This window comes from Telopea speciosissima, chromosome 8 (assembly GCF_018873765.1).
Source record: "Telopea speciosissima isolate NSW1024214 ecotype Mountain lineage chromosome 8, Tspe_v1, whole genome shotgun sequence".
Lineage (NCBI taxonomy): Eukaryota > Viridiplantae > Streptophyta > Magnoliopsida > Proteales > Proteaceae > Telopea > Telopea speciosissima.
In genome coordinates, this window is record NC_057923.1 from 62,093,958 (window position 1) to 62,106,488 (window position 12,531).

The window sequence follows — 12,531 nt, forward strand, 5'->3', positions numbered from 1 at the left end:
CTTCGGAGCCAGCCATACGACTTCTATGATTCTCATGGGATCCAATGCTGACCCGATGCACGTGTGTAGGGGGTGTATGCATGCTCTGGGGACTAGTCGGGCTGAACGTCCGGTCACCTTCGCTAGCAAAAAACAGAGCAAGATATCAAGTGGGTTGATGGTGAAGGAGGAACCGATGGTAATCAGTGTATCTGGATGGACGTTTGAGAACAGTAGGGGGGCGCTTTGGACCTCCAACACACCTTCGTTAGCTAAAAAACAGATCAAGATATCAATTAGGTTGACGGTGAAGGAGGAACTGATAGCCATCATTGCATTTGAATGGATGTTTGAGAACAGTTAGGGAAGCTTTGGACCTCCAACACATAAGGGAAGGGGGTGAGGACGATAATGTGATGGTAAATACGAGTGCGGATCATGTCCTTGTAGAAGTACCGTCCAAGGCCCCAGGCCAGTCACATGGAATCCTTTATAAGATCCACAGGAAGGGGATTCCATGTGAGTGGTCGTGGAAGGCCTTTGACGTTACTTGTACAAGGCCATGATCCGGTCTAGATAAATACATGGGTGAACTTTTCACATGGAGAAAGAAAAATTTTCCCTTGTCAATTGAAGTTGCAGAAGGCCATGTTGTAACTGACGTGGTTTTCTAAGCTGAAAGGATTACGACCTCAAAATGTACGCTAAATTGAAACGATGATAGAGCAATTGTCATCAGATGATACTGCTGTTTGATTGTAGAGTTTTTTTTTTTGGCAAGAGAACTATTTATTAGAGTGAGAAACACATGATATCCGAATTACAAATATCATAGCTATGGTGTGGAACTAAGCCAAGGAATCTTACACTCGTAAGGACAATGTCTTCTGTGCCAAAGAGTCAGCAACGTTGTTAATCTCAATAAAAATATGGCGAAAGCAAACACGATGTAAGGTATTTTATGTCATGGATAACGTTTATCACCTCCACTGGATTGGGATTCCTGTCAGATATTATGATCGAAATCAGATCTCCATCATCCGATTCGAATAGCAGATCATTTATGCCTTCCGAAACGCACTGAACGAAACCAGCCCAACTGAAACAGCCTCTTTTTGAAGTATCGAGGTGAAGCTTGTGGTTCAGAAGCTGCTGATATAGGAAATCTCTCGAGTTACGAATAACCAATCCACTTCCACTTTTGTTTCCAGCCTGTGATGCATCTGTGTTGAGTTTAAAGTATTGAAGTGGTTGAAGGAGATTCATTTGGAGGTGGTGGATTAGGACTGGGAGCTGTGTAGCTGACCAAAGCTTCAGAAAACTCCTTATACTCTCTGTCAAGCTTTTCTAATCACCTTGATGGAGGTTTATTTCTTTCTACCAAATACAAGATCAATTCGTTGAGCTCCATAAATTCCAACAAAGAAAAGAAGCTGATATACATAAAAATATACTCATACAAGTGTCGATACAAGTACAAGGTCCTCTGACATTGTACGATCAAGTGGGCCCTTATCATCAATGCACTTATAATATCTCGACTTGAGAAGACCGACCTAGCTCCGTCGACTATTACAGTTCACCATCCACTCAGTCGGATTGTAAGGCAAACCGACCCGAACTATATAAGAAATAGTATCTGATAGAAGCAGATAGAAACTTTATGACCCTAACCTTATTTCATTGAATATTGATCGTTGCTCGATTCTGACTTAACCATCAGAGTTACCACAGGTTAACCTCGTGGTCACCCGACCATCTTCCATCTTCCTTACAAGTCATCCACTTCAACCCGGTCAGAATAAAGCAGCAACAGAAGCCATCCCAGAGACCGCACTACCCAATACTTTAAAATCAACACAGATGGAGTTCATCGTCACAATTATTAGTAGCCTTGCAGGTTTAGTATAGTTGCCCGGAAGAGATTGCTGATAAAAAGTAACTCCAACATCCCCCCCCCCCCACCCCCCCAAAAAAAAAAAAAAAGAAGAGGAAAAAAAAGAAGTTTTGTGTCATAAAACTTTTCTCGTGGATTTCAAACTTTCATTTGGAAACTCATCATTTTCTTGAGATCGAGATGTAGTCTTTTGCAAACAATTAAGGATGCATCTTGTTATAATTTTTTTTTTTCCATTTTCATTCATTAAATTAAATACTTAGAAAATATGTTTTAAATTGTCAAATAGCAAATATTTATGTGAAAAAGATCAGTAACCGGTGGTTCTTATGCCTAGACACAAACAACGCCTTTGTGCACGAAACAACCATTCAGGCCCCAGTGAAATCGAAAATCGCATCCAAACCAATGCCTCTGTGTGCACTTTCATTGGCTACCATGCTGGTGCATGGGCTACATAACTGGTTAGCATTCTCTTCAATACTTATTTTGATTATTTATCAAAATCTGATTATGAGTTTCTAAATATGATTTTCTGAGAGAGGAAAATTTCCTGTAATATATGATTTGCTGCTGTTCATTTCACATTAGATGCAAAAAATGATAATGAAAAGTAAGAACAATCTTTACATGGTGTCAAAGTTTTATTTTAAAATATCATTTGCAGGAAAATTTCACAATGAAACAAACAGGGCTGAAGTGTGTTCGTTTGATACATGGATCAATTTTCCAAACAAGCCTTCTACAATAGGATTCTACTTTTCTTGCTAAACTCATTCTCTACCCAAACTTGGTAAAATTTTGATATATTATTTTGGAATCATCCAAAAGGGTGGAGAGTGGCATCCAAAACAAAACAAAAAAAAGAGGAGAGCTATGACAATCGACTCATAAACTCAAGAAAAGAGAGAGAGAGATGTTTAGCGCATAATTAATGCTATACAATGTCCCTAGGAGAAGAGGAAAGATTCAGTTTACCTTTGAGCATTGTGCTTCATCTCTGAGAACTCCTCTGCCTTGATGCTGAAAAGCATTTGGGCACATTTCCAAGCAAGGCTCCTTGAGGGTCTTATCCTCTGATGGCTGAGGAGGAAGAACTCCAAACTGGAACTGCCAAACACAATTGAAACACACTAGTCCATAAGTGGCGCATTCTAGACGATAAATGAAGTTAAACAAATCATCACATTAGCTTCAAAAAATAGGGCTGTAAATTCAATTCCCAAATATTTGTCAGCATCAGCTAGACAGGTGACATTGTCTCTAGTTCACAACTAATGTCTAGTTTGGACATAAGATACGGTTAAGTCATTTTTTAGTACAAAAGGTGTCAATGCTAGCTGCTGGAAATTGAAACAGACAACATCAAACACATCAAATCTAAAGCTTTCATAACTGACCAGCGAACCATTTTACCTGACAGCTATAGTCACTGAAATTAGGTTCCATCAGTAAAGGAACACCCATGTAGTCCTTGAAGAAAGTCTGGAGGGACAAACATGTAGAAACAATTCAAAGGAATCGAATATGAGGAGATGATCTCTTAAACATAAGTATAAAAGGTGAATTTGACAGATTTTATGCATTCAAGGTTAACTCCATCTCCTTTCTATGTAAAATAGAAAGTAAAACCTATGCATTCTGATGGTTCATCCCCAATAAATAAATAAACACTAACCTGTGTTGGCAGTTTACATGTATTTATACAAATTGCTACACATTTGCTTTCTTCCAAATATTTGCATTTTTCTATCAACACCTATATGAATAATCCCATTGAAGGCAAAGGTATAAGTTTCACTGAATGAACAACAGCCATATAATACGAAAATGTTGCGAACTGCTAATTACTACCCCGCTTCTACAAGATGATCCATCAGGAAGATCAATGGCGTTAACCTTGCATGTACCCATGAGCCATTGGCAAGAGAGTGCAGTTACCCTTGCTTCAAAAACACAAATTTTGATGATCACTACACTTGAGATGATAAAAAAAGCCAATTGAGCAATAACTTCATTGCACAGATAATCGAAAAACAGAATACTCACCAACCATCATAGCAGCAATTTTTCCGCTACCTAAAGGTGCTATTAGCATTTTAAAAAGCTCTAATAATAACGGAGGAAACAGTGATTTCAAAATTCGTACCTGCCATTGTTCACAGGCATAGTTGGTCAAGACCCTTCGATTACAACATATGAAATTCAAACTACAAGAAATAGATATTTAACCAAGAATGTTTTGAACCTCAATAAACATATCTATGTTTGGTATTTCAGTATTTGAAGATTGTTACGTTAATTCATTAGTAACTATAAATACCGCTGATTCCTGAGTTTCAGAATTGGTTTGGCCTTTCATCATAAGACAGTTTACCACTTCAATGAGTCCATCATATCCAGGCTTCTCAGAATCCCACTCAACCTCCTGTATAACCCTTGCAAGCAAGAAGTAAAACACTTTAATAACAAGTAAACCACATTGGAAACCAAAATATAATGGAATGGTTTAAACAATAATCGAGATGTTATCAACGTACCGCCACCATCTTTTTCCGGAACAAAGTAAGAAGCAAGTTATCGATAATGCCTGGCTTGTATTCAGCTTTCGAAGATGTGGTTGTGACCTTACCCTAGAAAGCAACAAAGAAGGGGTGAGCGAAAGAACGAAAATTTAATCGAGAAATCGAGAAAGTGATTGAAATAATGCAGAGACATAACAAAAATGAAGAATTCGTACCGATTCGGATCCAATTGAAGAGCATGACACGCAGAAGCTAGTATTTTTCTGCTGAAATTTGCTTCGAAGGGAATACTGTGGAGGGGAACAGAAGTTTGGGGGATGACAAAGGGCGAGAAGCTTCATTAGAGTAGAAGAAGAAGCTCTGCTTCACTACTCTTCCCGGCCTGTGGTGATTGAATCCAAATTCCCCAAATTCTACATTTTTACATGCCTTTGGCGTGGGATAAGCTAATAATTCCAAAATACGCAACTCACATGTGCGACTTTTTAGTTAATTTGGAAGTTAAAACAAAAATGGTAGACCGTTGATCCTGCCTAGTGGACTCGTACCATATCTTCAGACTTTAGATTTCCCTGTTTCCAAGTCCCCAAAACCCTAGCTAAACCATAGTATAGGTAAGAAAGGTTGAAAGCCGGAACCCCGAACCATACACACACACACACACACACACACACACAGATGGAAATGGGGAAGAAAGCTTGCAGCAGCATTTTGTGGAGAGCAACATCGTCGATGAGAAGGTTATCGACAGCGACAGTGACAAAGACATCGTCGTCTGCGGTCAAAGATAAAGAGACTTCTCTGTATCGTCGATTGTCTGCTCTGGGCGGCAGCGATGGTAAAGTGACCGATACTCTTAACGAATGGGTAAGCGAGGGCAAAGCTGTTCGGAGGTTTGAGATCATCGGTTACATCAATCAGCTCCGCAAGTACAAGAAATACGAGCACGCCATCCAGGTTCATGTTCATTTTTAAGAACATAACTTTAATGTATTGAGTTTATTTTTCAAATTTTCGTTTCCTAGTTTGTTCGTGGAGCTAAATAGGGCTAGTGGATGATGGACAAATTTGAGTTCTACGTATATTGCATTCTGACAGTTTCAGGGCGTCTCAATGTTAGATTATCCATGGCCATGGTTATGGTATCTATCAAGGATTTTACTGGGTATTAGGAATGCTTGTGAGTATGTTTTGGCCAAGTTTTATAAATTGTGCTTGTAGAACCAGGGAAATGTGGCTCAGGAACTTGCCTTCGTGGCAAGATCTGAGCAGGGTATTTGAGGACTTGGCTAATTATCTTAATCTTGATAGTAGTAGGTATAGTGGATATGGATTGTTTGTCTGCTTCAGTTTAAAGAAATTAATTGGTCTCTCATTAGGAAAAAAAGGGGAATATGAGTTGGAATTATTCAATTTGAACATTTTTTTTTTCTGAGTGAATACAACAACATAGCTTTATCCTAAATAAATGGGGTTGGCTAAATGGATCCTTGCTATCCAATCAACTCTATTCGAAGTCATACAAGATCCGAGACCTAAGCTATGCATGTCTTTCCTCACCTCCTCGCTTAAAGTTATTTTAGGTCTACCCCTGGCTCTTCAAGTTTCTTCAATCTGAATCACATCACTCCTCCGAACTGGAGCATCCCAAGGCCTCCGTTGAACATGGTCATCCCACCTCAAACAACTCTCTCGCAGCTTATCAAGTATAGGAGCTACTCCCAACTCAGCTGCAATATGGTCATTCCTTACTTTATCCTTCCTAGTTTTGCCACGCATCCATCTCAACATCCTCATCTCCGCTACACTTAGTTTATTTATATGACGCTTCTTAACCACCCAACATGCCGCACCATACTATGTGTACATAATGAATTTTTTAATAAAAGAATAGAAGCAAAATGATAGAGAGTACAAGATAGCATGAGTTCAAGAATTTTTATCATATATCTGTTAATTGTACTTATATTGTTACTTTTCAGATCAAATAGAGCTAACATCAAGTGTGTTGTGAATAGTAAGGCACAGCATTTGGTTGAATCCAGGGTGTTAGCTCTTAGCTATAAACTAATTTTTGTCTGCAACTAACGGATTAGGGTATGTCATATGTGTGGACTAAACGGCAGCAAGCCTTGAGAAAACTAATACTAATATAATCTGAAGTATTTCTTAAGTTTCTTTTGAATTGCATTGATAGTAACAACTATTTTAGTTTCAATCTTTGGAACTTCGCTAATATACTTCTTTCCTACATGCAGCTGTTGGACTGGATAGAGAAGAGGGGTAGGAAGTTGACGCATGGAGACCATGCAATACGTATAGATCTTCTATCAAAAGTCAAGGGAGTAGCTAATGCTGAACAATATTTTAACAGTCTTAAGGAATCTTCAAAAACCAAGGAAACCTATGGAGCACTCCTAAACTGTTACTGCCAGGAGAAAATGGCTGATAAGGTGATGGCCCTATTCAAGGAGATGGAAAGACTGAAGTTTGTTTCTACTTTAGCCTACAAAAATCTCATGTGCTTACGCTTGAGTTTGGGTGAGCATAAGAAGGTCCACCAACTAGCACAAGAAATGAAGCAGAAGAATATACCACGAGATGTTTTTGTGTATAATACATTGATGAACAGCTATTCCTCTTTAAAAGACATTGAAGGAGTGGAAAGAGTTATGAAGGAGATGAATGCAGAGGGGATCCAAATTGACTGGGCCACTTATGCTAACCTAGCAACAATATATGTTAAAGCAGGACAATTTGACAAGGCCAATTCAGCTCTTACAGAGCTTGAGAAAATGGATAACCTTCGCGATCGTGAAGCATTCCTTGCTCTCATTAGCTTATATGCACAGACTTCTAATTCACTGGGGGTCAATCGGGTTTGGAAGTCTCTAAAGTCAGCCTTCCCAAAGACCATCAACAGTAGTTATCTGATCATGCTTCGGGCTCTCTCCAGATTGGGAGATATGGATGCCCTTAAGAAGTGCTATGAGGAATGGGAATCTGCTTGCTCAATCTATGACATCCGGTTGGCAAATGTCCTTATAGATGCTTACCTCAAACAAGGTATGATCAAAGATGCTGAGTTAGTTGGTGAAAGGATCAAGAAAAGGGGTGCCAAGCCTGACTTCAGGAACTTAGAGATGTTCATGACTTTTTATTTGAAAAACCAGCAGCCTGATTTGGCGCTAAAATATGTGGACATTGCTGCTTCTAATGTGAAAGCTGAAAAGAGTGATTGGAAGTTGAGCCAAGAAACTTTAAATTTGTTTCTTAAGTGTTTTGAGGAGAAGAAGAATGTTGATGGTGTAGAGAAGTTCTACAACAGCTTGAAGCAAGTTGACTGTGTTAATACAAAACTCTATGACTCTCTGCTTCGTACTTATATTGCTGCTGGTAGAATTGATTCCCAGATGCATAAGAGGATAAAAGATGATGGGATTGAGATGAGTTCTGAGACAAAGAAGTTGCTTGAGAGGGTCTGCTGCCCATCTTAGGCTAGTGTCAGTAAAGAGTAGCTTAAAGTAAAACCCCGCAAATGATTCTTTTGAGGCTTGATGGTTCTCTGCAAATTCCATGATCAATGGTTAGAGTTTTTGATAACTCCTGATTGAAACTGTTTTGATACAGATTCTTGCTCAATAGAAGTCAGATTTTTTATCAAGCAATCTATAAGCTGTGGAGGAAAAATTAAGCTGCCCGGTTTTGGTTGTGAATCTAATAATTTTGTTCTCAGGGTAACCTAATTATGTTGAAGAACAGATGATGTTTTATCAAATCTGTATTTGATTTTGGTTTTAACATTTAATCTGAAATCTTGTTTGGTGGGGGTATGCACAAGGATTTGTTACTGGGTATTTCCAGGAAGCTTGGTAACACTTTTTCTCTGCAACTTTCAGAAGCTTATGTATTTTATGAGTCTTTATCAAGTTGAACTGTGGAATTTTTAATCTTCTATTATTTCAGATCATGTAATTTCCACCCATTGGAAGCTTTCAAAATATTTGCTTTAGTTCAAATAACTTAGTTCATACTGTTAGTTAACAAGTCATTAAAGATCAAATTGATAATTTTAGTTCCAGCATGAACAATCTCACTTGAGTAAGAGGGGAGTATTTCATCTCCTTCCTTCTCCGTGCAGACTGTGCCGTGCCTATGCCAGTAAACCCCAATAGATGTATAGTTCAACTCAGGGCCTGTCTCTCCCCAGGCATGGCCCCCTGTAACCAATGACTTTAAACTAAGAACTGGGTCAAATTGGTCTCAGCTGTTTATAATTAAAATTGTTGGAATCTGTCGCAAAAACCCAAACCCTAGACTCAGATCTAAAAACCCAATGATCTGATCCCAAAAATCCTAAAATAGACCGCTCAGATATATCCAGAATTGGGATCGATTACCGAATTTTTGGAACAGGGCTTGTAACTGAGCTACCCGAAGCTCGTAAGCGACCTGTAAAATAACGTTCGAGCTCTTTCCTCGGTCTCTCTTTCTTTCTCAGTTTTATATTTCGGAATGAAGAAGGTTTGAACCTCATGGAGCCCTAGACACGAACGTGAGAGAACTGGCCCGATTCAAAATGAACCAAAACGCTTTATAAGCAAATGTTCTTAAACTAACCAAATTCATGTAGAGAAACTAGAGAGTAGAGACAGACAGCGAGAGAAAGAGAGAGAGAGAGAGAGAGAGAGAGAGAGAGACAGAGAAATGCAAAGGAACCCTAGGCCTGTGTTACTGTGGGTTAAGGAGGTGACGACGACGAGAAGACTGTCTACAGTAACGTCTTCGAATCAGACTAAGCCGTCAATCGGGGCTGGCATTCTAAAAGGATCGAAAGAGGCTTCTTCTCTGTATCACCGAATCACAGCTTTGGGCTCCAACAGCGCAGGCGTGATCCAGACACTGGACCAGTGGGTGAACGTTGAGCGCAAGACCCTGTGTACTTACGATATCACCTGCTTCATCAATCAGCTTCGCAAGTACAAGCAATTCAATCACGCCCTCCAGGTAACTATTTTCTCTCTCTCCACCTCCCTGGTCCCTCTTTTCTGGTCCTCGAAATTCGATTTTTGTGTTACAGAAAATGACTAATTGACTTCGGATGGTTAGTTGTCATGAACATTTCTGCAACTAGTTCTCAATTTTGGATACAATTACTTGATCAGTATTGTTTTCTTCATTTAAGTTCACATTTTCTAACATGAACAGGGTTGACTGAATGCGTAATCCCTTCTTATTGGGCTATGGGTTCAGTTCCGAGTCCCGACCTTGTATTTTGGAAGAAGAAATGAAATTAAACAAAAGGAAAACATTAGATAAACGGTTTCACTATTATATAGCAAATTTACTATAACTAAAACACTTTTATCATGGCTATGTTCTATATGATACAAACCCAAGTTTTTGAACCCATTAGGAGAAGAAGAGGAGAAAGCCTGTAATGCAAATTAGGTCTGGTTGGTTAGAATTGAAGTTAGAATAGTCAGAGGTGAAGTAAAAATAAAAAAAGTTATACATCATAAATTTGTCGATGATGCATTTAGATGTAATCTAATTTTTTGGTTTTTTTTTTTTTTTTTAAATTTCTTTTCAGGTAATATTGTAGCTAAAATGACCCTTCTTCAATTCCTGCCAAAACAGCACAAATAATGTGGATTTTGTTCCTCATTGAAATCTCCCCTGTTGTTTCCTTCTCAAAATACCTTGTTTAATTCAGTGAAAACGTTTTTTTTTTCTCTTTACCAATGAAAATTATACTGTTCTTCACACCCAACCAAATGGTCTAATTTTTTTATATTCTTATACTATTCTTTTGAGCCAAGCCAACTAAATTTGAGTGTGTTGCTTGTGACGCTCTCTTTACTCACTTGCCAATTGCATCGCCAATTGATCAAGTATCTAGTCAGTTAGTTGAAGAACCAGTTCCTGCTCTATCAAACTTCAGAATCACTTAGTACATATCAAACAAAAAAAAAAACTAGAGTGTTACTTCTAGATATAGTCATTATTAACAGCCTTCCAAACAGTCAATGGTTCATGCTAGTCCATGTTTCTATTGTGCAGCTATTGGAATGGTTGGAAAAGAAAGGTGTTTGGTTATCACGAAGTCACAATGCAAAGAAAATAGATCTCCTATACAGAACCAAGGATATTATGTCAGCAGAGAAATATTTTACGGGGCTCCCAAACCCTGCAAAGAACGAGTACACTTATGCGGCACTTCTGAACTGTTATTGTAGAGAGAAAATAATTGATAAGGCAATGGAACTTGTCAAGAAGATGAGGGAACTAAACTTCGATGCAACAACTTTTGCATATAACAGTCTGATGACCCTATACATGAAGTTGGGTGAACCTGAGAAGGTTCCCCTTCTGGCACAAGAGATGAAGGAGAGACAAATAGTGCCAGATCTTTGTAGTTATCATTTGTTGATGAGTAGTTATGCTTCTTTGAAAGATACTGAAGGAATGGAGAGAGTTGTGGAGGAGATGAATGCAGGGGGAAAGATTGAACCTCAGTGGTCTGTGTACGCCAATCTGGCTTCCATGTACATTGCATCCGGCCTATTTGAGAAGGCTGAGTTGGCTCTTAAAGAGATTGAGAGAAGAAAAAAAAGTATGGATCGACTTGCCTTTCATTTCCTCCTTAGCATGTATGCTAGTATTGGCAAAGCAAGTGAGGTTAGTCGCGTGTGGGAAACTTTAAAATCTGCATTTCCAAGGACTACCAACCTTAGCTATCTCACAATGCTTCAAACCCTTGCAAGACTGAATGATCTGGATGGACTCAGAAATTGCTTCAAGGAATGGGAGTCAAACTGCTTGACCTATGACATTCGGTTGGTCAATGTTGTCATACTTGCTTACCTTAAGCGGGAAAGGATTGAGGAAGCTAAATTACTTATTGAAGGTGCCATAAGTAGAGGATCGAAGCCCAACTCTGCAACTTTCATGATGTTTGTAGATTTCTATATGAAAAACAAATGTATGGATTTGGCACTGAAGTTTTTGAGGAAAGCTATTCTAGATGTGGAGGAGCATGAATGGCAGCTGTACCAAGAAAGAGCACATCAGATTATGAAGCAATTTGAGAATGAAATTGATGTTGGTAGCACTGAGGAGCTCCAGAAGATCTTGGAGCAGGCTAAGCTTTTGCAGAGAAGACTTTGATTTGCTGCTGGGAAGGTCAGATTTGCCAGTTGAGGAAAGCAGATTGCAATGGTCGTCTCTGAGGCAAGTTGTTTATGTTCGCTGATGGATCATTCTTTTGAGGCTATACTTACTTTTGATGAGTGAAAACCAAGCAAGAGATGTTGAAAGCCACTTTCATGAAATGCATTTCAACTCGATTCCCAAATAAGAAAAATGCCAGTTGGCACAAATTCTACAGATACTCAGTGAAATTTAAAGTTTGTCGATGCTAGAATTAGTTTACTCATGATTTGATGACCACGAATGGAAATTGCCATTTTTTCTTTTACAAATGTTACCCTTCAGAGTTTTCAACCTTACTGAAGCTGCTAGCAATAATGTGTCCAATCTTATTTAGATATTTATGTTTGGGACAGGATTCTGAGTGAGTGGCATAGGGGAGTGCACCAATGAGGAGCGACGAAAAGTGATTCATACATTAGGGGAGGGGTAGAGAGGTCATTTCTTGTGAAGAGGGGAGAGAGAGAGAGAGAGAGGAGTACCCTCTCTCAGAGAATCTGTTCCCTTCAACTTTAGTCTCTTTTGATGAACAAGATGACCAGAGAAGGGGGCATCATTTTGCCATTAATCCCACTTCTTGGTTTGGGGGAAAGGGGGGAGGGGAGAGGTCTTCCAGTTTAAGAAGATTATATGTATTGCACAAGCTGTTTGTTTTTCCTAATGAAGTACGAGAAAGAAGAAATCAATCTTTTTGTGCTAAGGTACTAGCACAACAGATGTAGCTGCCATGTGACAGTTTGACTTCTAGGAGGCAAGGAGGTGGTGGGCCAACCAAATGTGTTGATTTAGAATCTTTGTTGCCGCAAGCCCGAGAAGCCAAGCCCTTTTCCAGCTTCTTGGCTTCTCGGGTTAGAGGTGGAAAAGATTCTAAACCAACATTTCTCAATGGATTCACTTCCTTTTCTGCTAGAAGCTGGT

At 39.1% G+C, this 12,531-nt stretch overlaps 3 protein-coding genes across 4 annotated transcripts; 2 read left to right on the top strand and 1 right to left on the bottom strand.

The window, feature by feature from the left end:
* Positions 1–2,783: 2,783 nt before the first annotated feature.
* On the bottom strand, positions 2,784–4,807 carry LOC122670361 (beta-carotene isomerase D27, chloroplastic). 2 transcript variants are annotated; one of them, XM_043867203.1, is made up of 8 exons: positions 4,617–4,807; positions 4,417–4,509; positions 4,200–4,304; positions 3,926–4,025; positions 3,731–3,822; positions 3,555–3,635; positions 3,293–3,361; positions 2,784–2,986 (listed from the first exon to the last, which is right to left on the bottom strand). In XM_043867203.1, exons 1-8 carry the CDS (start codon positions 4,740–4,742, stop codon positions 2,846–2,848), a joined length of 807 nt encoding a protein of 268 aa, XP_043723138.1. In that variant the 5' UTR covers positions 4,743–4,807; the 3' UTR covers positions 2,784–2,845. The 2 variants fall into 2 exon arrangements, with proteins under 2 accessions (XP_043723138.1, XP_043723139.1); XM_043867204.1 differs by lacking the exon at positions 3,555–3,635.
* On the top strand, positions 2,785–8,299 carry LOC122670360 (pentatricopeptide repeat-containing protein At4g01990, mitochondrial-like). Its single transcript, XM_043867202.1, has 3 exons — positions 2,785–2,794; positions 5,080–5,358; positions 6,660–8,299. The coding sequence occupies exons 2-3, from the start codon at positions 5,080–5,082 to the stop codon at positions 7,896–7,898; spliced, it is 1,518 nt and encodes a 505-aa protein (XP_043723137.1). The 5' UTR covers positions 2,785–2,794; the 3' UTR covers positions 7,899–8,299.
* A 772-nt stretch (positions 8,300–9,071) lies between these two features.
* Positions 9,072–11,875, top strand: LOC122638350 (pentatricopeptide repeat-containing protein At1g60770-like). Its single transcript, XM_043831268.1, has 2 exons — positions 9,072–9,408; positions 10,465–11,875. The coding sequence occupies exons 1-2, from the start codon at positions 9,109–9,111 to the stop codon at positions 11,569–11,571; spliced, it is 1,407 nt and encodes a 468-aa protein (XP_043687203.1). The 5' UTR covers positions 9,072–9,108; the 3' UTR covers positions 11,572–11,875.
* Positions 11,876–12,531: the final 656 nt, after the last annotated feature.